This window comes from Schistocerca cancellata, chromosome 5, assembly GCF_023864275.1.
Source record: "Schistocerca cancellata isolate TAMUIC-IGC-003103 chromosome 5, iqSchCanc2.1, whole genome shotgun sequence".
NCBI classification, from domain to species: Eukaryota; Metazoa; Arthropoda; class Insecta; order Orthoptera; family Acrididae; genus Schistocerca; species Schistocerca cancellata.
In genome coordinates, this window is record NC_064630.1 from 624,924,097 (window position 1) to 624,951,623 (window position 27,527).

General features: G+C 40.1%; 1 protein-coding gene across 2 annotated transcripts in view; it reads right to left on the bottom strand.

Moving 5' to 3' along the window:
* Nucleotides 1-26,453, bottom strand: part of LOC126187439 (RNA polymerase II-associated protein 1) — a 266,874-nt gene extending 240,421 nt beyond the window's left edge. Inside the window, exons 1-2 of one of the 2 annotated variants that reach the window (XM_049928519.1) lie at nt 26,062-26,453; nt 10,454-10,552 (exon numbers count right to left, since the gene is read on the bottom strand). In XM_049928519.1, coding sequence (XP_049784476.1) covers nt 10,454-10,552; nt 26,062-26,203 — 241 coding nt within the window. In that variant the 5' untranslated portion in view covers nt 26,204-26,453. The remainder of the gene's footprint in view (nt 1-10,453; nt 10,553-26,061) is intronic. The other variant, XM_049928518.1, reaches the window with a different exon arrangement.
* Between the last annotated feature and the right edge of the window lie 1,074 nt (nt 26,454-27,527).

Consider the following 27,527-nt stretch of genomic DNA (forward strand, 5'->3'; position numbering starts at 1 on the left):
TTCTATTATATTAAGTCACAAAAACTTTCTTGCAAAGTTGAAAGACTAGATATCATAATAGCAGTCACGTCAGACTCCTTCCTATGCTCTAAAACATCTAAAATGACTTGAGAATTTCAGATTTTCTTATGTATGTCAGACAATTTCTGTTCAGCTAAGTCTATAACTTGTTTCAAATAGTTATTCGCTTCACCAAATTGTTTATTAATCTCATTGCAAACCAAATCACACAGATTGGAAATCTCAGCATTTAACTCCTCTCGTAGCGTAGATAGTGTTGCTTGGAATTGTAACACTTTGTTATTAACTTCTAGTTTTTGCTGCTCAAGATTAGTGTTTAACTCAGTTACTCCGATACCTAGCACAGTATTTAAATCAGTATATAAGCTTTATTTGCACTTAGTTTACTGTTTTAATTCTCAATGAAAAGCGTAACCCATGAGGGTATAAAGGTGTCCACACTTCTCACCACAATTGTCATCAGAAGATAAAGAACATTACTTATAACTAGTCTAGATCAACTATTATTATTACAGTACCAAACATCACTCAGAAACCTTAATAAATAGATTGTCAAATTGCCTGTAATGCCCACACAGTACACAACATAATTTCCACACAAAGAATGACTAAAATTATTATAGGCACAGCTCACTGAAATGCTTATGTAGGCCTCAGTGTTTCAATGGCAACATGTAGCAATGACAATGTTCTAGACGAACTTGTTACTGAAAGTGGGTACATGGATGCAATGTCCAATGCTGGACAGGGTGAGCCTGAGATGGAACATCAGTTGGCCCTCCAATGTATCTGTAAAGTATTGCCGATGACTTCACAACTCCCCGTGGCCACTAACAACTGTCTTCTGACTCTTGGAATTTTAAAAGTTCTTCTTCATTGCAAATGGGGTTAATCAGTTTAGTAAAGGTTCCCCAAACCATTAATTCTTCTTATTTCCTTCGACTGCAGTGCTAATATTACCTTAAACACTGCCACAAAGATGGTTGTTGATTTGGTTGACCAGGACAACCACGATCTATTTCACAAAATTTTTTCAATGAAAGTTTTAGTTTCTTTTTATTATTTCTTGGCATTTCTCTCCCCAACACAGAAATGTCTCGTGTCATTTCAATAGGCCACCAAATTGGTATGTTACCTGACATATTGGATTGGTGCTCAGAGGAGGGATTTCGTGTATTTATTCTGATACTGATGTGTACTGATCTGGAATCACTGATTTGCTTATCTGGAGTATATCTCCCCTCTCGATATCTTCTTCTTTCTAGGTACTTCATCTCCTGTGCAGTTTGGCCTGTGCTGGAAAAGGAATTGTGCTTATCTATTTCCAATCGGCTACTAAATAGCAGGAGTCACCCTCCGAAGATGTACATATATTCTTGCAGCTCATACAATCTCATAACATTCCATACAATAATGGTTATGTCATAAAAGAAAGAGAAGAGAGTCAGTCTGTTCTGAAGTCTGATAGAGAGTTTACTCTGAACTGTATATCAGTTTGTATTAATTGATGCAATAACCAAATCATAGTAGCATAAAATAACTGTTTGTCACTATGATTTGGTTATTACATCGATTAATACAAACTGACAGACGGTAAACTCTCTGTCATACTTCATAGCAAACTGACACCCTTCTCTTTCTTTCAAGACATAAGACTATTGTCATGGTGTGCGCTATTCCATGGAGAACAGCATATCTCCAAGATAAGAGAGCAGCTGCATGGGGTAACTGGCAAACCAGCAGGTGACACAGAGCGTAATCAAACTGCCAGCATCACCCCGTCTTGCAAGAATGTTGCGTCCATCTACACTTGGTTACAAGCACAGATAATAGAAAATCTCCACACAACTTGTGTGTCAAAACTTACTAAACCGACTAACAAAAATTAATGACATGCTTGGTGATGATTATTTGTTAGTACTGTATAGATTGGATGACACATCACTTCATTGAAGTAGTATGATACACCTCACAATGTGATCACTTTATTTCATATCACTACAAACTGTTATACCCAGGTATTTATATGAGTTGACTGATTGCAAGTGTGACTCACTGATATTGGAGTCACAGGATACTACAGATTTTTTTTTTTTCTTTTGTGAAATGCTCAATTTTACATTTTTAGCATTTAAAGCAAGTTGCCAATCTCTGCACCACTTTAAAATTTTGTCAAGATCCAGCTGAATATCTGTGCAAGTTTTTTCACACAGTACTTCATTGTACATGTAGGTAAAAGCATTATCTGTGAAATGTCAAGGTTACATTATCTTCAAAGTCTTTAATAAAAAGCATGAAGAGCAAGGGTTTTAGGATGTCATAAGGAAAAACTGCAAGCTAAGATTCACACCTTCAGTGTTGTCAAAATCTATGTTGGTTGGCACAGAGGAGGTAATTTTGTTCAAGATACCTCACTATGTTCAGCTCAGAATATGTTCTAAGATCCTAGAGCAAATGGAATATGACTTTCTGCTTTCTGTTGTTTTGTTGTGGTCTTCAGTCCTGAGACTGGTTTGATGCAGCTCTCCATGCTACTTTATCCTGTGCAAGCTTCTTCATCTCCCAGTACCTACTGCATCCTACATCCTTCTGAATCTGCTTAGTGTATTCATCTCTTGGTCTCCCCCTATCATTTTTACCCTCCACGCTGCCCTCCAATACTAAATTGGTGATCCCTTGATGCCTCAGAACATGTCCTACCAACCGATCCCTTCTTCTGGTCAAGTTGTGCCACAAACTTCTCTTCTCCCCAATCCTATTCAATACTTCCTCATTAGTTACGTGATCTACCCATCTAATCTTCAGCATTCTTCTGTAGCACCACATTTCGAAAGCTTCTATTCTCTTCTTGTCCAAACTATTTACCGTCCATGTTTTGCTTCCATACATGGCTACACTCCACACAAATACTTTCAGAAATGACTTCCTGACACTTAAATCTATACTCGATTTTAACAAATTTCTCTTCTTCAGAAACGCTTTCCTTGCCATTGCCAGTCTACATTTTATATCTTCTCTACTTCGACCATCATAAGTTATTTTGCTCACCAAATAGCAAAACTCCTTTACTTCTTTTAGTGTCTCATTTCCTAATCTAATACCCTCAACATCACCCGACTTAATTCGACTACATTCCATTATCCTCGTTTTGCTTTTGTTGATGTTCATCTTATATCCTCCTTTCAAGACACTGTCCATTCCGTTCAACTGCTCTTCCAAGTCCTTTGCTGTCTCTGACAGAATTACAATGTCATCGGCGAACCTCAAAGTTTTTATTTCTTCTCCATGGATTTTAATACCTACTCCAAATTTTTCTTTTGTTTCCTTTACTGCTTGCTCAATATATAGATTGAATAACATCGGGGAGAGGCTACAACCCTGTATTACTCCCTTCCCAACCACTGCTTCCCTTTCATGTCCCTCGACTCTTATAACTGCCATCTGGTTTCTGTACAAATTGTAAATAGCCTTTCGCTCCCTGTATTTTACCCCTGCCACCTTTAGAATTTGAAAAAGAGTATTCCAGTCAACATTGTCAAAAGCTTTCTCTAGGTCTACAAATGCTAGAACCGTAGGTTTGCCTTTCCTTAATCTTTCTTCTAAGATAAGTCGTAAGGTCAGTATTGCCTCACGTGTTCCAGTATTTCTACGGAATCCAAACTGATCTTCCCCGAGGTCGGCTTCTACTAGTTTTTCCATTCGTCTGTAAAGAATTTGTGTTAGTATTTTGCAGCTGTGGCTTATTAAACTGATTGTTCGCTAATTTTCAGATCTGTCAACACCTGCTTTCTTTGGGATTGGAATTATTATATTCTTCTTGAAGTCTGAGGGTATTTCGCCTGTTTCATACATCTTGCTCACCAGATGGTAGAGTTTTGTCAGGACTGGCTCTCCCAAGGCCGTCAGTAGTTCCAATGGAATGTTGTCTACTCCGGGGGCGTTGTTTCAACTCTCAGGTCTTTCAGTGCTCTGTCAAACTCTTCACGCAGTATCGTATCTCCCATTTCATCTTCATCTACATCCTCTTCCATTTCCATAATATTGTCCTCAAGTACATCGCCCTTGTATAGACCCTCTATATACTCCTTCCACCTTTCTGCCTTCCCTAATTTGCTTAGAACTGGGTTTCCATCTGAGCTCTTGATGTTCATACAAGTGGTTCTCTTATCTCCAAAGGTCTCTTTAATTTTCCTGTAGGCAGTATCTATCTTACCCCTATTGAGATAAGCCTCTACATCCTTGCATTTGTCCTCTAGCCATCCGTGCTTAGCCATTTTGCACTTCCTGTCGATCTCATTTTTGAGACGTTTGTATTCCTTTTTGCCTGCTTCATTTACTGCATTTTTATATTTTCTCCTTTCATCAATTAAATTCAATATTTCTTCTGTTACCCAAGGATTTCTACTAGCCCTCGTCTTTTTACCTACTTGATCCTCTGCTGCCTTCACTACTTCATCCCTCAAAGCTACCCATTCTTCTTATACTGTATTGCTTTCCCCCATTCCTGTCAATTGTTCCCTTATGCTCTTCCTGAAACTCTGTACAACCTCTGGTTCTTTCAGTTTAACCAGGTCCCATCTCCTTAAATTCCCACCTTTTTGCAGTTTCTTCAGTTTTAATCTACAGGTCATAACCAATAGATTGTGGTCAGAGTCCACATCTGCCCCTGGAAATGTCTTACAATTTAAAACCTGGTTCCTAAATCTCTGTCTTACCATTATATAATCTATCTGATACCTTTTAGTATCTCCAGGGTTCTTCCATGTATACAACCTTCTATCATGATTCTTAACCCAAGTGTTAGCTATGATTAAGTTGTGCTCTGTGCAAAATTCTACCAGGCGGCTTCCTCTTTCATTTCTTAGCCCCAATCCATATTCACCTACTACGTTTCCTTCTCTCCCTTTTCCTACACTCGAATTCCAGTCACCCATGACTATTAAATTTTCGTCTCCCTTCACTATCTGAATAATTTCTTTTATTTCATCATACATTTCTTCAATTTCTTCGTCATCTGCAGAGCTAGTTGGCATATAAACTTGTACTACTGTAGTAGGTGTGGGCTGCGTATCTATCTTGGCCACAATAATGCGTTCACTATGCTGTTTGTAGTAGCTTACCCGCACTCCTATTTTCCTATTCATTGTTAAACCTACTCCTGCATTACCCATATTTGACTTTGTGTTTATAACCCTGTAGTCACCTGACCAGAAGTCTTGTTCCTCCTGCCACCGAACTTCACTAATTCCCACTATATCTAACTTTAACCTATCCATTTCCCTTTTTAAATTTTCTAACCTGCCTGCGCGATTAAGTGATCTGACATTCCACGCTCCGATCCGTAGAACGCCAGTTTTCTTTCTCCTGATAACAACGTCCTCTTGAGTAGTCCCCACCCGGAGATCCGAATGGGGGACTATTTTACCTCCGGAATATTTCTATTATAAGTAAAAGACTTTATCCATGCAAGAGGGATATCATTAAAGCAATAACAATTTCATATGTGAAGTATAATTTTGTGATTAATTTTACTAATATCCAATATATAGATAAGACAATGACATATACATGTCCTTTTTTTTTAACATGTGCTGATGCACAAAATTTTCCCTGTGTTCTCCTTGAAAATGGTCAGATGGCAAAAACTACAACAGTTGATTTCATGAATAAATTGTTTCGACAAAGTAGTGATGATTTCTTTCACAAATATAAATCTCTGGATCACACAATCAAAAGCTTTGGCTAGGTTAAAAAATACAAAGAATATCAAGATTTGTTCATACCAACGAGTACATTCTGGCAACTATAATGTGTGGAAATGAGAGAAAACACGGATAGGCCACAGTATTTATCAGACAATGTATACAAGTCTCTAAAATAGATGTAAATTCATACTCCTCAGAATGAAATAGTGAATTTTCGTGTATAAGGCTGATAGACCAAAATATTGTAATTGTTAGCTAGTGTACATCTCCTAATGGTGATGTTAACTTATATTTTGAGAAATTTGAACAGATGATGAGAAAAATCTTAAGTCCCAAAACAAATGTAGCAATATGTGGCGATTTCAACACTGACTTGCAAGACATAGAGAAATTCAACACAAAAACATTCTTAAACCTACTCAGATAACTAAATCTATATTATACTAACAATAGGCCCACATGTGGAAATGCCTGTTTGGACAATATTATAGTTAATTTTTCAAGAGAACTATATAGTGCAAGCATTGCAGAAGAATGTTTTGCAGGAATATGATCTTCTACTCATAACATACCAGTATACACAGTCAGATAAGAATTATAAGGTTGCAAATAAGAAGCCAAGCATGACATGGGTTACAGGTCAGAAAGGGGAATATGTTAAGTAACAACATTATGAGAAGGAAAGTTGCTACTCACCATATAGCAAAAATTCTGAGTCACACACGCACACACACACACACACACACACACACACACACACACACACACACAAACTGCAGTCTCAGGCAACTGAGTGTGGTTTCAGTTGCCTGAGACTGCAGTTGTGTGTGCGAATTGCGTTTGCATGAGTGTGTGATTGTATATGTATGTCTACTGTTGACAAAGGCCACTGGCCGAAAGCTTTAAGTGTGAAAATCTTTTTGTTGTGCCCATCTGCAACTCAGCATCTCCACTATATAGTGAGTAGCACCTTTCCTTCTCATAATATTGTTACGTTCCATCCTGGATTTTCCATTGGAATATGTAAAGTTATTCACAGACTCCCTCAGACAGGTAAACTGGGACTTTATTTATGAATATGACATAGATCAATCAACTGTTGAAACTCTATTTAATAATTTCCATGAGACATATACTGACTTATGGTAATCTTGTTCTCCAATGAAAACAAACAGTACTAAACCAAAAAGAAGGGTAAAAAGCTTAAATAGTACACTGATGACCCTGCTAGTACCAGGGAAAAGATGCTTTCGCTGTACAAAACATATAAAAAACAATGGCAAATATGGGACAAAAAAAGTGATACTTATTATAAAGACTATCTGAAATGTAACAAACATTATGAAGCCAACCTTAAATTTGCCAAACAAGCTGCCTACATAAGTGACCTACCACTAGCTATTGATGTTCATTTAGTCTTATTTGCTGATGATACATCAGTTCTGATTGAAAATGAGGTATCTGAAAATATCCCAGAAAAAGCATAAAACACTTTAGAAAAACTTGAATCTTGGTTCCATCTAAACGAACAAAAACTAAAGCTAACTAAAACCAAAATGATGCAATTTGAAGCTAAATCAGTAGAAAGGACTGAAATAAAGATAACTTGCAATGATCAGGATATTACAGAAGCAAACCACATGAAGTTTTTAGGCCTAAATCTTGATAAAAATTTAAATTGGAAGGTACATATAGATGAAACGTGTGTGTTGCAAAAAAAAAAGGGAATCCTGTTGACCACTGTTAAAAAATTTAAAAATTCTCACTTTACATATATCAGGTGGTGGTGTTCTTATATAAAAATCAACATACACTACACACTTTCGGTTTTGACCACAACTACAGCACTCGCCACAGAGATAATTTCAAGCTTCCAACACATCGTTTAAAGCTTTATGCCCAAACGCCAGAGTATATGAGGTTACAAATTTTCAATAAAATAAAAGGCAGTTATATATTTAAGATGGAGCTTGGTTCACTGAAAAGATTGCTCTTTACTCTTCTAGTGGAAAAGTGTTATTATTCTGTCGAAGAATTCATTGAGGACAGCTTCACAGTCGGAACACAGGGATTGTATTACGTGTATTATTTTATGTACTTGTGTAGCTGTAACTTAGAAATGTAAAATATAATGTAAACTTTTGTATTTCTCTTAAAAAAGAGAAAAAAGTTTCTTTTGTAAACCTGGAAATGTCTCCTGTACATCAAATCAAATGATTTGAAAATTGTATGAAATGAGATGAATAAATCACATAATTTTAATCATAACTCTATGCGCTCGCCTGTGGACAAAATTACCACTATGCCACAAAAGTCACCAGTCCGTAGATAGTTTGTGCTAGCCATGCAAAGGAAGGGCAGGTTGCAAGTTCGGCCCCAAAACAAATTGTCAACAGTGTTTTGCACTGTGTCCTTTAATATTTGTAGGCAATTTTAGTGTGGCTAATAATCCAAAGTCGAACATCAACAATTTTACGTGTCCTTAATAAGTATTAACTTACATAAAAATCAACACTGCAATCTGTAGAAACAATGATTTTATAGTCAAGTCTTCTTAATATTATAAACATTTCCTCTGCCTGCTTTTGGAAGCTGGTGGCCTATAAACATTCAGTATTACCAGCATGTGTGTTTCCTGATCCATTAGTAAGTGTGTAAATATAATAATATTTTTACAAGCTAAAAACTAAAACATAGCCTACATTGGATTATGTCACTGCAACATAATTGATCACTGTAACATATTATTGACTAGATACTGGTAGGCTAATCTTTCTATAGTCATAAATGCACTAAACCTTCATAACTACAAAACTGTAAGTAGCAGTGTCTAAACTATTAACTTAGCTAACATGGACAGTATTGCAATGGCATGGTGTGAATTCCAGTACAACAATCATCACATTTAACTGCCATCAATCATTCATCTGCAAGTGTGCAGCTTTCTTTCATTTTATTTTTGGTCTTAGAATTTCCATGTATTATATCAGTGTATATCACAAGTTTATCTTTGGATAATGTGTGTGATCACATCTGATTCCTAAGTGTTTTGATTAATGTATGAGGTCTGTTCATGAACTACTGGACTTTCTTCTTTCCCATATAAACCAACGAAGCTCAGGAGATTTTCCTCACTAGAGAGGTAGTGGAGGATATTCACATGCACTCAGGAATTTCTTCCTACAAGTAGAAAGCATCAGTTGCATCCAGTTGGCCTATGAGTGAGGACGAGTAGTGGGCATTCATTGGATTTCAGCAAGTTGTACAATAGCACAAAAAGTTGATCAGTGATGTTGAATCAAATTTTGCCAAAAGCTTGGTGATACCGAAGTGGAAACCATTTGCAACATCAATGGGCTATCTGGCACAATACCATGAGCAACTCACAGATAAAGGAGCAGTATGATGTCTTCAAAGATGGTTGCAGATGAGTAGACAGCAAAATGCACACAGGCAGACCCTCAACAACCCAAAATGACAATGACATCAAGCAAGTACAAACTTTGGTCATGGAAGGCTGTCATATCACAGTGTGAGAACTTGCAAATGAAACTGGGGTAAGCACTTTATCAGTACCCTCAATTTTGACCAACAATTTGGTACATCAGATCAAGATTTTCCTCGCCAAATGCAGCATTCCTATCGTTAGTCAGGCTCTATGTGACTTTTGGCTATTTCCCAAGTTGAAAATACACTTGAAAGGAATGCAGATTTAGTCACGAGAAGGCACATTGAGGAATGAAATAGCCTGTCTGATCACCATTCCAAAAGGCACAGTCTAGAAAGGTTTCCAACAATGGTGGGATTAGTACAGATGTGTGTGCATTACCATTACTTTGAATGGATTATGGTTTTGTGCCTCCAAATCAATGAACGTATGGAGTGAGATTTGTGTGGAGAGGCCAGGAACAAGATAAGGAACAGTGACAAGTGTAAATATAACTTACTTCATGAGAAATGGGGGGGGAAGGAGGGGGGAGAGGGAGGGAGGGAGGGAGGGAGGGAGGGAGGGAGGGAGAGGGAGAATGGCACAATGTAGTGTTGCCTCGGTTAATGAGGTTCAATGAGGTACATTCAGCTGACTCAGATGGTAGTATATGTTGAAAAAAGCAGGAACTCACCTGCATAAAGTTTTTTACTTGCCATGAATACACATTATAGTACACAGTTCTCATCTAAAAGAATTTATTCCAGATCTAAGCCTTTCTCAGTAATAATTTTTTCCTACTGGAATCTTTCAGTAGTGTTACTTAAGAAGATTAGCAAGAGAATCTCTGGAAAACTATAATGTGACAGAGAGGCAATGTAGACTTTAAGCTTTTTGATTGTAAAGGAGGGTAAAATCTTTGATTAAAAAATCAGTTCTAGTAACAAAACAACAGGAAAGCAATTCTTTCACACATTAAAGAATTTAATTCACTGGTGTGTCATAAACATTATAATGACTACCAAGAAAGAACCTATATTTCATAACATAGACACTTGCACAACAATTAAGCACGACCCTATTATTTCTGATGTATTAATGAAAGCACAGCTCAAATCACTCGCACTGTGACAAGTTATATGTGATCAATCATTCTTACATCATTGACTCAAAGTAAACAAAAAAAGGAACAACTCGAGTGAAATTTGTGTGGAGAGGCCAGGAACAAGGTAATGAACAGTAACAACTGTAAAGATCAGTTACTTCACTAGAAACAAGTACACATGCAGTGAAAACATACCAGAGCTCACAGCGGAACCTGTGGTATTTCCAGTCTTTCTTGACAATGCATATTTTGATCGATTTTTCTTAAATGAGTCACTCTGGCTGCCACTTCCATCTGAAAAAGAACAGTATGATGATATAAAAAAGAAAGCAATTATTGCAAGCCAAATCAAGGACTTAATGATGTCATTTTTACTATTTGAACGATATCTGAAGTGAGTGGTCTTTTGACACGAAAACTAGTCTACTTTGCTTATTTTCATTCACTTATGTCGTATGGAGTAACTCTTCCCATTCTAAAGGACATTTCTGGCTCAGAAATGGGCGGTTCGGGCAATAAGTGGTTTGGACATATCATTTATATAAATAAGGAACAGGAGTGGCCCCAACACTGATCCCTGGGTCACCCCCCACTTGACTGTACCCCACTCAGACCCCACATCATAGCCATTCTCAATGTTGTGAATAATGACCTTTTGCTGTCTGTTGCTAAAGTAAGAAGTGAAACAATTGTGAGCTCTCCTTGTACTCCGTAATGGTCCAACTTCTGGAACAATATTTTGTGATCAACACAATCAAACATCTTAGTTAAAGCAAAAAATATGCCTATCATTCAAAACCTTTTGTTTAACCAATTCAGTACCTCACAGAGAATATAGCATTTTCAATTGTTAAATGACTTCCAAACCCGAACTGTACATTTGATAGCAAATCGTGTGATTTAAAATGAACAACTATCCTTACATGCACAGCCTTTTCAATAACTTCAGCAAACACTGATGGCATAGAAACAGATCTAAAATTGTCTACATTATCCTTTTCTCCCTTTTTATAAAGCGGCTTTACTACTGAGTATTTTAAACATTCAGGAAACTGACCATTCCTAAAGGAAAAATTACAAATATGGCTAAATAAAGGGCTACATGTGCAGCACAGTACTTTCGTATTCTGCTACGCACTCCATCATATCCATGAGAGTCCTTAGCTTTAGTGATTTAATTACTGACCCAATCTCCCCCTTGTCTGTATCACAGAGGAGTATTTCAGACATCAACCTCGGAAAGGCATTTGCCAAGAAAGTCATATGATTTCCTGTAGAAACTAAATTTTTATTTAATTCACCATCAATGCTCAGAAAAGATTGTTAAATACTGTACATAAATATGATTTATCAGTAATAGAAATATTCTTCTTACGAACTGACTTTATATTGTTGACCTTGGGCTGCTGACCAGATACTTCCTCCACAACTGACCATATGGTTTTAATTTTATCCTTTGAATTAGCTATTCTATTTGCATACCACATTCTCTTTGCCCTCTTAATAACATTTTTAAGCACCTTACAATACTGTTTGTAATGGGCTACTGTAGCTTGATTGTGACTACTTCTAACATTTTGCTATAATTCCCACTTTTGTCTACGTGACATCCTTATCCCACCAGTCAGCCACCCAGGCTGCCTATTACTGCTAGTACTCTATTTAGAACGTTCTAATGGAAAGCAACTCTCAAAGAACATGAGAAATGTGTTAAGGAAAGCATTATATTTATCATCTATGTTACTGGCACTATAAACATCCTGCTACTCTTGTTCCTTGACAAGGTTTAAAAAATTCTCTATTGCTGTTGGATTAACTTTCCTACACAGTTTGTAATTATATGTGACATTTGTTTGAGTACAAAAGCCTTTTAGTGTTAAAATTTGTGCATCTTGGTCTGAAAAACCATTCACCCTTTTATTAAAAGAATGTCCATCTAGTTATGTAGATTGAATAAAAATATTGTCTATGGCTGTGCTACTGTTCTCCTGCACCCTAGTTGGAAAAAACACAATCTGCGTCAGATCATATGGATTTAGGAGATCTACCAAATCCTTTTTCTTGCACCATCATATACAAAATTTATATTGATGTCACTACATATAACTAATTTCTGGTACTTCCTACAAAGTGGATCAAGAAACCTCTCTAGCTTGAGCAGAAATGCTCTGAAGTCGGAGTTAGGGGACCTATAAACAACAACAATTAGAAGTTTAGTTTCACTAAATTCAACTGCCCCTGCACAACACTCAAATATCCGTTCTGTGTACTGCCATGATATGTCTATGGACTCAAATGGAATACTGTTTTTTACATACATAGCCATTCCCCCACTCCACAAGGAACTCCTTGAAAAACAGCCAGCTACTCTGTATCCTGGTAAATGAAGCCTCTAAATTTTCAAATTATTTAAGTGGTGCTCTGATATACCAATAACTTCAGAGTGAACATTTATAAGCAGTTCACTAACTGTATCTCTAGTACATCTTATATTTTAATGAAATATGCTAATTCCTTCTCTACTTGGAAACATGACAGCCTCTGAATGTGAGCCCTTAGTTAGAGGGACTTCCTTTAAGCAGGTATACCTATCAGCTGACTTCAATCTAAAAAAGGTGCAGCTCTTACACAAATTACTACAGGAATTTTTCCATGAGTGATCCCACCACCACCCACTACACTGTCACCTATAAGCTTTGCCAGCCTCCCTTTCCCATACCTATTGAGGTGCAGGCCATGCCTAGTGAAAAAAGATCTACTGATAGACCCAACTGGCACCACTGAAATGTGTCCCATGCACTCTGCCATCAGCGCCCTCTCCAGCCCATGTTAACACGCCCAACAGCCACATTAAGATGAGGCCGATCATGACACTGAAACAGTTGCACAAAATGCACATTAGTGCCACCAGTTTGAGTAGCTGTCTTTAACAGGTCACCATCTACATCATATTCCCCATCCCTATCAAGACTATTCCCTTATCCACCCACTATCACTACCTGATCCTCCTTTGTGAAATCCCTAGATAACTCTCCTATGCTGTCAGACACTTGAGCCAACCCTGCACTAGGCTTCACAATGCTGGTGACCTGGTACTCGCTCCCCAACACTTCCTGCAACTGCTGGCCTACACCTCTACCGTGGAAACTACCTAGCAGCAGAACCTTCCTCGTTCTGTTGACCAAGGCCTCCTAATTGCTGAGGACTGCTGCATGTTCCCTACATCTACAGCTACAAGAGGCTCCTCTCCACTCAACTCTGACAGTTGGTCACATCTACTGCATATACACAAAGTATAACTGTCTGAATATTTCCTCCTCCTAGCTGCCTTCTTGCCAGTTAATATTTGGCAGAAATCAAACCTGCATTTGGATCAGACTTCCTCAACTCTTGTGCAGAAAGGTGTACAGTATATTGCTGCATCCATTTTCAATAAGCTACCACTCGAATTAAAAAATCTCAGCAGTAATCCATGTGTTTTCAAATTGAAACTGAAGAGTTTCCTCATGGGTTACTCCTTCTATTCTGTCAAGGAGTTCCTTGAAAAATTAAGCTGATTCTTATTGTATTGTTGACTGCATTTACTTAAACTTATGGATCGACTTTTTTTTGGATTCATAAACATTTTATTTTTATCTGTTATTACTTTTATCTTGTAATTTCATGTACCGACATGTTCCATGGTCTTGGAGATTTGCTCCTCAATTTGGACCTACACAACTTGACGTGTAAATAAATAAATAAATTACAGTTTAATGTTCCTTCAACAATAATATCATTAGAGATGGAGCGCAGATTGTACAGGGCTATTACAAATGATTGAAGCGATTTCATAAATTCACTGTAGCTCCATTCATTGACATATGGTCACGACACACTACAGATACGTAGAAAAACTCAAAGTTTTGTTTGGCTGAAGCCGCACTTCAGGTTTCTGCCGCCAGAGCGCTCGAGAGCGCAGTGAGACAAAATGGCGACAGGAGCCGAGAAAGCGTATGTCGTGCTTGAAATGCACTCACATCAGTCAGTCATAACAGCGCAACGACACTTCAGGACGAAGTTCAACGAAGATCCACCAACTGCTAACTCCATTTGGCGATGGTATGCGCAGTTTAAAGCTTCTGGATGCCTCTGTAAGGGGAAATCAACTGGTCGGCCTGCAGTGAGCGAAGAAACGGTTTAACGCGTGCGAGCAAGTTTAACGCATAGCCTGCGGAAGTCGACGAATAAAGCAAGCAGGGAGCTAAATGTACCACAGCCAACGGTCTGGAAAATCTTACGGAAAAGGCTAAAGCAGAAGCCTTACTGTTTACAATTGCTACAAGCCCTGACACCCGATGACAAAGTCAAACACTTTGAATTTTCGGCGCGGTTGCAAAAGCTCATGGAAGAGGATGCGTTCAGTGCGAAACTTGTTTTCAGTGATGAAGCAACATTTTTTCTTAATGGTGAAGTGAACAGACACAATGTGCGAATCTGGGCGGTAGAGAATCCTCACACATTCATGCAGCAAATTCGCAATTCACCAAAAGTTAACGTGTTTTGTGCAATCTCACGGTTTAAAGTTTACGGCCCCTTTTTCTTCTGCGGAAAAAACGTTACAGGACACGTGTATCTGGACATGCTGCAAAATTGGCTCATGCCACAACTGGAGACCGACAGCGCCGACTTCATCTTTCAACAGGATGGTGCTCCACCGCACTTCCATCATGATGTTCGGCATTTCTTAAACAGGAGATTGGAAAACCGATGGATCGGTCGTGGTGGGGATCATGATCAGCAATTCATGTCAAGGCCTCCACGCTCTCCCGACTTAACCCCATGTGATTTCTTTCTGTGGGGTTATGTGTAAGATTCAGTGTTTAAACCTCCTCTACCAAGAAACGTGCCAGAACTACGAGCTCGCATCAACGATGCTTTCGAACTCATTGATGGGGACATGCTGCGCCGAGTGTGGGAGGAACTTGATTATCAGCTTGATGTCTGCTGAATCACTAAAGGGGCACATATCGAACATTTGTGAATGCCTAAAAAAACTTTTTGAGTTTTTGTATGTGTGTGCAAAGCATTGTGAAAATATCTCAAATAATAAAGTTATTGTAGAGCTGTGAAATCGCTTCAATCATTTGTAATAACCCTGTATAACAATCAAAGTAGGAAATTAGTCATGGCCCTTTTAAGTGATTATGACCTGGTTTTTGGGTATTCTTCATAAATGTTACCCAGTGTTCTATAAATTAATGTATGACAGAGATGAAGCACAGACTGTACAACAATGAAAGTATGACATTACTCAAGACCTCTCCTAGGTGATCTGGGCAAACCACAGAAAACCTTCTGATCTGATTTTTGGGTGTCCTTCATAAATATTAGTCATTGTTCTATAAATTACCATATGAGGCATCACCACCACAACATCCATCAATGCTGATTTCATTAAAGATGGAAAGCTAGCTTGGCTAGCTAAAATTTGGGGTAAGGGTAGTGGCTGTTGGATTTTAAAGTCTCACTTAAGGATCTGTCTGAAACTGTTCAGGGGTATCGCTGGATGCCTGTATCACGAAGACTACATGAGAATTTGAAACGTGCTCCTCTGGAATAAAAGTCCAGAGTTATTATTAGTGAGCCACCTAACTTGGTTCTATTAGTTGTGATCCCTACATGTATCTTCATTTTTATGTATAATCTGTGATCCTTCTGTTCAGAAGCAGAATTAGTTTCTCGGTCTTTCTACGTTCCTCTAAATATCTCATTTCGGCCTACAGCTGTGTAAGAAGAACCTGTGTTCTTCAGTCAATTTTTCTTAGTGTCACAATAACGGTCTTTCATTCTGAGAACTAGCAGTAAAACAAGTCAATCATAAAAAGCCAGTAGTTAAATAATTATAAGAAGGTGCTACACATGGTAAACATGCATTTAACAAAGCTTTTCAGAGATGATATTGGTGCTTACATTTACAATCAGACCGAACACATGGAATTCTACACAACACTACATAAAAAAAACTGGAACTACATTTCCATATGAGCTACCTCTGTAATTAATGATGTTATTTTTGCTATAGAATCCACAATACTGACATAAAAATAACATTTGTCACACTGTAAACATTCACAGTTTAATGAATTAATTTTATCCAATGCATTCTAAGGCTTAGTATAAGCATACATAACAAAAAATTAGTCATCCCCCAGGAGATGTCATGCTAATGCTGTTTAGCACTGCCTCTAGCCTAGACAATGTCTACAAATTGGCAAGAAAGATAGTGCACAAGTCTCTTCAGGTATGCCATATTCAGCTGGTGGCGCAAACTGATTACTAGATCCCACAGAGCTACCAAACTGTGCAGATGTTGACTGTTATGTATCATTCGCTGTTCCAAACAGTCCCAGAACTTTCCATTTAATATGCAAAGCCGGGTGGGTGTAATTCAGGACAGAGGAGGTTCCGTATGTTCAAGGTGTGCTTTTCATATTATGACTTGGGCCCACCCATTCAAATTACGATGAACTTGAACCAGGATGCTCATTTCAACATTCTTTGTGACCAAGTGTTCCCCTTTCTTCTATATCTTCTTGGTGAGTCTGCTGTGAATGGTCCCCTCTTCCAGGACAACAACAGCCTTATTCACAGTGAGCAATGTTTTGAAATAGTTCAACCCTCCACCCCCACCCTCACCACCCCATACCCCACCTACTCCCTGCTTAATACCTGGTGAATTGTAGGAAGTTTACTTATTTTACTTAGATTAACCAAAGACAGGGATTCCAATTTTATGTTGTAATTGGCTAATTATTTTGTGTTTACTGATGTTATTTCTGTTTGAGGGTACCATTCCTTGGAATTCATGTTAGCTATGCTGCAAGCACTCTGTTAGTTACAAAACCATTCAATTTAACTATAAACCAAGGGAACATGGTTAATCATGACTCATTGGTAAACACTGTACCTTCTAGTAAGCTACTCTCCCGTTTTTGTGTTAAAGACACGCACCTTTATTTGCCACTACAAGCAACTTCCAAAAGAAAGTGAAAGAATATCTCATTACATTATGAAAAGGATAGTTGCTACTCACCAAATAGCGGGGATGCTCAGTCGCAGATAAGCAAAACAAAAAGACTGTCACAAAATAAGCTTTTGACCAACATGACACACACACACACACACACACACACACACACACAGAGCACTGTAATTGCAGCTTAGCTTGTAGATCACATGACAGTTTTCACAGGTAGCTCTGCCTTTGATGGGATGGGTGATGTCTGTGACTGGACTGGCGTAGGTGATGATGGGAGGATGTATGGGACAGATCTGGCATCTAGGTCTATTACAGGGATATGAGCCACGAAGCAAGGGGTTGGGGGCATGGGTTGTGTAGGACTGGATGAGGATATTGTGCAGGTTCGACGGACGGTGGAATACCACTATGTGGGAAAGGGGGGGGGGGGGCAAGGGGCATGGAAAGGATAGTGGGCAGGACATTTTTCATTTCAGGGCACAATGAGAGGTAGTTGAAACTCTAGCAGAGAATGTAATTCAACTGCTCCAGTCCTGAGTGGTACTGAGTTACAAAGGGAATGCTCTTCTGTGGCCAGACGGTGGGACCTTGGGAGGTGATGAGTGACGAAAGGTAAGCCATGGGGCACTTGTTTTTATACCAGATTGGAAGGGTAATTACGTTCTGTAAAGGCCACCATGAGACCCTCGGTATATTTTGAGAGGGACTGCTCGTCACTGCAGATGTGACAGGCTGTATGAAGGAAATTCTTGGTATGGAACAGGTGGCAGCTGTTGAAGTGGATGTATTGCTGGTCATTGGTGGGTTTGATATGGGCAGAGGTACTGATGTAGCCACCTCTGAGATACATGTCAACATCCAGGAAGGGTTGGGTTGGGTTGAGTAGGACGAGGTGAAGCAAATGGGGAAGAAGATGTTGAGGTTCAGGAGGCATGTGGATAGGGTGTCCTCACCCTCGATCCAGATCATGAATATGCCATCAATGAATCTGAACCAGGTGAGGGGTTTGGGATTCTGGATGTTTAGGAAGGATTCCTCTAGATCGCCATGAATATGTTGGAATAGGATGGTGGCATGCAGGTACCCATAGCAATATCCTGGATTGTTTGTAAGTAATACCTTCAAAGGTGAAGTAATTGTGGGTGATGATATAGTTGGTCACAGAGACTGGGAAGGAAGTTGTTGATTTGGCATCCACTGGACATTGGGAAAGGTAGACCATGGGCATTAGGGACGTTAGTGTAAAGGGAGGTGGTATCAAAAGTGATGAGCAGGGCACCATGTGATAAAGCAACAGGAACTATGGAGAGTCGGTGCAGGAAATCCTTGGTAACTTTTATATAGGAGGGTAGCTTGCAGGTAATAGGTCGAAGCTGTTGGTCTATGAGAGCTGAGATTCTTTCAGGGAGGTGGGGGGGGGGGGGGGGTACATAAACGGCCACAATGGGGTGTCCTAGGTGGTTTGTTTTACGGACTTAGGAAGCTTGTGGACGGTAGAAGTGTGGGGAGTGGTAGGGGTGAGGAGAGAGATGGACTCTGGGAAGAGGGTCTGGAATGGGCCTAAGGATTTGAGGTGAGACAGGAGATCCTGCTGGATTTCAGGAATGGCGTCACTGTGGCAGGGTTTGTAGGTGTACATATCTGACAGCTGGCGGAATCCTTCTGCCAAGTACTCCTTGCAGTTCAAAACAACAATGGTAAAGCCTTTGTCAGCAGGTAGGATTATAAGGCTGATATCAGTTTTTAGGTGGTTGACTGCAGTGCTTTCTGTGGATGTGACAGTAGTTGGCATGTTGAGTGATATGGAGAATGATGGTAAAGCAAGGTTTGAGGTTAAGAAATTCTAGACAGTTAACAGGGCTAATTTTGTGGCAGTGGGATGGATCGTGGTTGGATGGTAGAGTGAGTCAGGCAGGGTTCAGCATTGATAGGGTTGGTGGAGTAAAAATGTTTCCACTGTAGGGACCGGGAGAAGGAGAGAAGGTCTTTAAGAAGTCATGCATGACTGAATTTGGCAGTGGGGCAAAAGTTGAGGCCGTTGGAAAGGGCTGATATTTCTGCGGGGCTTAGGCTTTCGGAGGAAAGGTTCATGACTGTGTTTCGGGTCTCTTTAGGTTCTAGATTATGTGTGGTGGTAGAAGGGAGTTTTGGAGGGTGCAGTAAATGTAGTAGGTCTGCGAGACAGGGTTTGTCAGCTGTGAGGGGATGTGGGGAAGGTTTGGAGGTTGTTGTAGAGGCAGTGGACAGTGGTACTCCAAGACAGGAGTAGGAAGACAGCAAGGTGGAGAATTTTTGGAGGTGGCATTGTGAATGTTGCTCTAGTTCCTGGAGGGCAAGAATTCAGTGTATGTTGTGGGTTCCAGGAATTTGGGATTGCATAGAAGAATGGAGAGAAGGTATTGCGAGGAGATTTGGGCTTGATTGTCATGGTTTTGCAGGGCATGTTCATGAGGGCTAAGGACTGGCAGAATCTGAACAGGTGAAGGTCATTGTGGAAGGGAGGGTGACAGCCGGAGACAGGTAACTTGGTGGTAAGGCCATTTGGGGGGGATTTCAAGAGCCAAGCAACAATGCAGGAATAGTATGTGGGACTGGGTTTGGGCTAGGGATAAGGAAATTTTTCTGAACTGACGCAGATGGTAGAAGCAAGGATCCGTGGTGGTGGAAAAAAAAACGTGAAAAAACATGTAAATAACCACCTCATCCCTGTATGCTCCATAGCAGCACTTTACTGCCCCCACCCCTACCTTGCTATCCATCCCTCTCCCTCCCACAGCATCCTTCTCCTCCTTCTTACCCCCACCCAGTTGCCTCTCCCATCATGCGCTGCTGCTGGTACTGCTCGTAGTCTGGCTTCAGCTGCCAGAGACTGTGGTCATGTATATGTGAGTTGCGTTTATGTGGGTACGTCTGTTGCCTATTTTTGACAAAGGCCTTGTTGGTCGAAAGCTTATTTTGCGACAGTCTTTTTGTTGTGCCTATCTGTGACTCAGCATCTCCACTATATGGTGAGTAGCAACTATCCTTTTCATAATATTGTTACATTCCATGCTGGATTTCCCATTGTTTGATTGTGCATGATGGCTTTTCTTCCTTCCTAACCTAGTACTGTTTTCCTTTGTTGCTATTTTCTAATGCATTACTATAATCAATGTCCGTCTTCCTGTGTTTGTCTTGTGGACTTACAAAGCACACTGCACTCTCTACTTACGAGCCACTCTGTATCAACTGTCTTGGCCATGAACAACAGGCAGCTAAAAGACCATGCTGATTGTTGGTGCAGCATCTTATGTCCCACATTACTCTTGTCAATATCATTAATCCTATACCTTCAAACTAATCACTCTCCCTGCATCCCTCTACCGTATTTTTGCGTGTTATTTCCAGCACCTACCTGTTCCACACAATATTGTATCTCATCCTACCAACCCCTACCCTCCCTCCAACCCTTCTCTGTTCTATCCCAGTTCGCACCTACTAATTTCACCTAATCCAGGTCACATCTGCCGTACCCCTTCTCCACACTTATCCATCCTCAGACCTGCAACCCACAGTAAAATATCTTTTTTTTTATATTTCTTCTTTATCTCACTGTGACTTCACACCAATTTCAGTTGGTTTTCATCTTCTACTATCTACATACTCCCTCAGATTTCATCTTGTTTCCTCTTATTTCATTCATTTCATAATTTTTGTGATTTTTCCCACGTATATTCTGGTGTATTTTTGCGAATTTTTTGGATGTAATTCTACATTATCTACATATTTTTTTGCATTTTTTCCACCACCACGGATTGGCTCTGAGCACTATGGGACTCAACTGCTGAGGTCATTAGTCCCCTAGAACTTAGAACTAGTTAAACCTAACTAACCTAAGGACATCACAAACATCCATGCCCGAGGCAGGATTCGAACCTGCGACCGTAGCGGTCTTGCGGTTCCAGACTGCAGCGCCTTTAACCGCACGGCCACTTCGGCCGGCACCACCACGGATTCTTGCTCCTTGCATCAATACAAAAAAGTTTTCTTATCCCCATCCAGAACCAAGTCCCATATACTGTTCCTACATTGTTGTTTGGTTCATGAAATCCCCCCCCCCCCTCCCCCAATGGCCTTACCATCAAATTACCTGTCTCCGGCTGTCACCCTCCCTTCCACAATGCCCAGCATCTGTTCAGATCCTGCCCATCCTTATCCCTCACCAATATGCCCTACAAAACCATATCAATCCAGCCCAAACCTCCTTGAAAAACCAGCTCTCCATCCTGTTATGCAATCCCAAATTCTTGAAACCCACAACACATACACATACTGAAACTCTTGTCCTCCAGGAAATAGAGCAACATTCACAATGCCACCTCCAAAAATTCTCCACCCTGCTCACTTCCTACTACCGCCTCGGAGTACCACCGTCCACCGCCTCTATGAAAACCTCCATACCTTTCCCACATCCCCTAACAGCTGACAAACCCTGTCTCACAGACCCACCAAAATTCCCTCCCACCACCACACATAATCCAGAACCTAAACAGACCTGAAACACAGCCGTGAACCTTTCCTCCAAAAACCAAAGTCCCGCAGAAATATCAGGCCTTTCCAAAGACCTCACCTTTTGTCCCACTCCCAAATTCAGTCATGCAGGACTTCTTAAAGACCTTCTCCCGGTCCCTACAGTGGAAACACTTTTACTCCAGCAACCCTATCAATGCTAAACCCTGCCTGACTCACTCTACCATCCAACCGTGATCCATCCCACTGCCCCAAAATTAGCCCTGTTAACTTTCTAGAATTTCTTAACCTCAAACCTTGCCCACTATCATTCTCCGAATTACTCAACATGCAGGCTAATGTTACACCTGCAGAAGGAACCGTAGTCCAACACCTAAAAACTGAACCCAACCTTATAACCCTACCTCCTGACAAAGGCTTCACCTTGTTGTTTTGAACCGCAAGAAGTACTTGGCAGAAGGACTCTGCCAGCTGTCAGATCATACACCTACAAACCCTGCCACAATGACCCCATTTCAGAAATCCAGCAGAATCTCCAGACTCTCCAAAATCCTTAGGCCCATCCCATAACTTCCCCCAGAGTCCACCTCCCTCCTTAACCCTACCACTTCCCGCACTCCTATCTTCTTCATGCTTCCTCAAGTCTATAAACCGAACTACCCACGACACCCCGTTGTGGCCGGATACTGTGCTCCCACAGAGGAGAATCTCTGCTCTCAAAGACCAACAGCTTAAACCTTTTACCCACAACCTACCCTACTATATAAAAGATACCAACCATTTCCTCCACCGACTCATCACAGTTCCTGTTCCTTCACCACACGGTCTTTTGTTGCCACCTCCTTTTACACTAACATCCTAATGCCTATGGCCTTTCTCCTATTGAACACTGCATTCCCCAACGACCAACAGATTCCAAACCAACAACCTTTACGACAAGCAGTTCCTCTCAAAATATACTGAGAGTCTCACTGAGGCCTCTACAGACCATAATTACCCTCCCAACCTTGTATAAAAACAAATGTTCCATGGCTTATCTTTCCAGTCACCCACCATCTCCCAAGGTCCCACTGTCCAGCCACAGAGGAGCATTCCTTTCGTAACTCATTACCACCCAGGTCTGGAGCAGCTGAATTACATTCTCTGCCAGGGTTTCTACTACCTTTCATCATGCCCTGAAATGAGAACCCCCCCCCCCCCCCCCCCCACACACACACACACTGCTATTCTGCCATTTTGCCTCATGGCTCATATCGCTGTAATATGAGCTAGATACAAGACCTGTCCTATACATCCTCCCACCACCGCCTACTCCAGTCTGGTCACAAACATCACCTATCCCATTAAAGGCAGGGCTACCTGTGAAACCAGTCATGCGATCTATGAGATAAGTTGCAATTACGGAGCTGCATTCCATGCAGACATGACAACCAACAAGCTTCCAGAATGAAATTTTCACTCTGCAGTGGAGCATGCGATAAGCCGAGGTACTGTCAGAAATATAATTGTGAGGATGAGTTGTGAGCCGTGCTTGGGTAGCTCAGTTGGTAGAGCACTTGCCTGCAAAAGGCAAATGTCCAAAGTTCGATTCTTGGTCTGGTACACAGTTTTAATCTGCCAGGAGGTTTCAACCAACTAGTTGTCTGTCTGTATGAATGGCCACCAACAAACTTTGGCCAAAAAACGAATGGACCACCCTGTTGCTGAGCCACCCAACACAATGTCCTTCATTTAAATGACTGCTTCACCGCCTGTGCCATGTAGATCCTTCCCACCAACACCAGCTTTTCTGAAGTGCGCAGTTGGGAAATCTCCCTGCAATATATCCTACGTTCCCATAACCCTTCATTAGTCATTGTCCTCACCCATATAGCTCTTTCCCTGTTCCTATTCTAGCACTACACAGCCCTCTATTCCACCAATGCACCCAGTCCTCTTACTTCTCTCCTTTTTCACTACCCCTCCTGCCTCCCCACCCCACCCCCACCCCACCTAACTCACCACCACCATCTAACATCCCCACTGCACCCAGCAGCTCTACCCTCTTTCCACCTCATTCCTGTATGCACTCCAGCAGCACTTTACCTTCCCCCACCCCTGCATGTGAACATCAGTATTTTTTACATCCTCCTTCCAAAGAACCCATATTGTCCAGGCTGTCCTTGATGATAATGCTCCATGTTGTCCTCTCATGTAATGATAGTAGTTGGGAAATTAGACAGTATTGTGAAGGGATTACATTTTTCGTTGGTCCTGGTTGCCCTGCCACTTAGGTTAGACCACAATATTGCATACTTGCAACTGTACTGATGAGTCAAATGGTGCACCATGTATTATGGGAAAAAACAGAGTTTAAATCAATGTCACTGGACACCACTCATATTAAACACATTTTGGATTTGCCCGTATATAGACTGCTCATAGTGTTCTGAGTGAAGTTACATACATGGACTGTTTCAAGTATTGGATAAAAAGAGCATCTGAGTAGTAGAAAGAGTTGCACATTTTACATTATTGAGAAATTAAGGAGAGAGTGTCACGGACATGATGCAGGATTCGAGGTGGGCATCATTAAAACAAAGGTGTTTCTCATTGCAGTGGGATCTTCTCACAAAATTTCAGTCATCAACTTTCTCCCCCAAATATGAAAATATTTTGTTGACAATGACCAATCCCCCAAATATGAAAATATTTTGTTGACAATAACCAACATAGGGAGAAATGATTATCATTATAAAATAGGGGAATTCAGAGTTCGCACGGAAAGTCATATGTGCTCATCTTTTCTAATGCACTTTTTGAGAGTGGAATAATAGAGAATTAAAACTGCAGCACCAGAAAGAACAGAAAATAATGAAACTATCTGTCGTTGTCACTTACTGTACAGAAGGAAGAATACACAATCACATTTTTTAGTAATTTAGGGAGTATAAAGAGTGCAATATGTGTGAAGAGTTTGACAGAGCACTGAAAGACCTGAGTCGAAACAAGGCCCCGGGAGTAGATAACATTCCATTAGAACTACTGACAACACTGGCAACAATTCTCCTTGGAGACTTCTCACTTAAGACACATCCATTGTGCAGCTGTATGCAGGAACAGGACTTATCTGGAAAGATATCTTGGCGATACCTCAATACTCAGAATTGTCATTCTGCTGTCATGTCAAGGGAAGCCACAGCAATGGTTGGCTTAATAATAGACTTCATGAGACAATGAAATTAACATGATTTAAAGAAATGTCACACTAGTTTTCTGGAACAATTTAGAAAAAGGAAAGAAAACTTAAATTACTGCACTCTGTCACTCAATCCAGGGATAGTATCGATAGACAAGACCCATACTGCATGGTATTATCATGTAAAAACTGGACTTTACTGCTTTCTGTTACAGTGTTTGCACATCTTTCCAATTAGATGTTGGTGAGGTATTTGTCACCAGAACATAACCAGTGGTTGACTTGTTTTACTGTGCTTTCTGGACAGTGTGGTTGATATAATATTGATTACAATGAGCTAAATGTATTTATCTTCAGTGGTCTAGTCCTGACACATTATTTAAGGTACAGTAATACAACCATATTGACTAAAAACAGACCTCGACTGAACAGAAATTTTCTCATAAATGGGAAACACAACACAAAAAGCTACAAATACTCTAGCCAACATAACATATTTGTAAAGCATCAAACACAAAGCAATACATAAGGCAAGCTAATCTAAAACTAATTAAAGAAGTATTCAAAAGCAACAGGTATAGAAATTACTTACCATACACATGAATGGTAAAAAATAAAACACTTTACTGACCATACAAAAAAATTTCCTTACTACGGATGTTTGTAAACAAATTGTTCCCCAGCTGCAGAACCAAACTGTCCACAATTCTAATTCTTACGAAAGATTCGGGATAGACTTCCATAACATTGCTTTCGTTGTCTGACATTTAGTCACTTAGCCAATAAGTCACACTTGTATTATACACAAAAAAAAGGGTTCGTAAATTCTGCTTACACAAACTTCTCAAAGGTAAAGGTACGTCGTGTCTCGTACTAAAACTGTGTACTACGATACTACTGTCAATCTGCATAAACCACTCAACATTCTCACAAAACTTTAGTGAATCGTTCTTTCAATTGCTGTAAGTGTGGTTAATTTGATTAACGGTGTTAACAATCTCTGGCGGTAAAAAGCGAATTAATACGAGCTGAATGTCTTACCCAGAAACCAAAATGTGAGTCACACAACTCACACTACTAGTACTTCAGACTTACCCTGACTACCGTCATCGTCAAGCCCTTTCCGCTTGTTAACAAGTTTGGCAGATAAAGAAACATTTTTGCTTCTTAAAAATTCTTCTTCTTGCCGTAATAGGTCAACTTCACTCTCCCCTAACTTTGGACGGGACAACTTCATTTTTTCTCTTTTTTCACGTCATCAACACCGCTTGTTTTGTTTACAAACACTAACGTCAACCTTCACGGGAAAGATACACAAGAATAGAGCAAGGAGTTTACAATTGGTACAGAGCTCAGTGAATTTTATCTACGTAAATGTGCCTTGTTAGCGGTCGATCGACAAGCTAGTGATACTATCTAGAGGGAGCGATTTTTGTGAAAATATTGAAGAGTTAAATATATCAAATTTGTCTCTGTGTCGACACAGCCTAACACAGAAGTCAAGACCACGTCTAACATAGCGGTCGCGCCACTTCGCATCGTTTTTGTTGCCTACCGCGCCAGCAGCGCCCCAAGCGGCCAGTAAGTTAAACTGTGAATTCGGAGCGATCATTAAAAGCGAATAGTAGTTGTTTATTTTGATTTCTACAATGGTTTTTACAAGCGGGAGCGTTTGTAGCGCAATAAATTGCAGCAACAGCAGGAAGAAGACACCACAGCTATCTTTTTTGCGTTTCCTAAGGATCCTGAGAAGTATATGCCATCATGTTACTAAACTGTATCGTCAGGATTCACTTGCAAACTACATGTGTATTAATAATTAATATTTCGTTTTAGGAGAAGAAAATGGCTAATTAATATCAGACGAGAAGCCCTTATGAAAAAAGACCCAGTTTACCTGTATAATAATATTAGGCTTTGTTCGCTACATTTCGAACAAAACCAGATCATGAACGCAGACAATAATAAACTCGTGTGGAATGCAGTACCCACACTGTTTGACATTCCAAATAAGCCACCTCAACTGACGATGAAGAGGAAACTGCTACAAAGATTCGACAATCCATCTAAAGCTGTAAAGTAGTCTTATGACACAGAAGCAGCCAGTTCAACTCTCCATGTATCGGTGCCAGATTCGTGTGAATCGTCTACACAGGCCTGCCCAGACGATGAAGTGGTTAGATTAAGTGCAGTTATTCGTGTCTTACTAAAGCGTAATGTTTGGTATGTATTTCATTAATTTTCCTTGCTTCCTTCATGTGATGACATTATTTTGCTAGCATCTTGTTCACTGACAGATTGTTTGAAAATTATTCAAATGTTTGGTTTTGCTTGAAATGTTACGTAATCAGTTCATTATAATGTTTTCAACATATTTCTCTCACTATTTGGCAGTTGCTTGTCCCACTTAGAATAATATAAGATGGGCGTACTTGTGGCAACAGGCGACAATGACAAACACTGTAGGCCTACAGAACGATAAATGAGCTGTCGAGCGCTTTTGCATGTAGAGGTACATGTCTGTTCTTCTTACGTTTGAATCTGTTTGTTTATATTCTTTT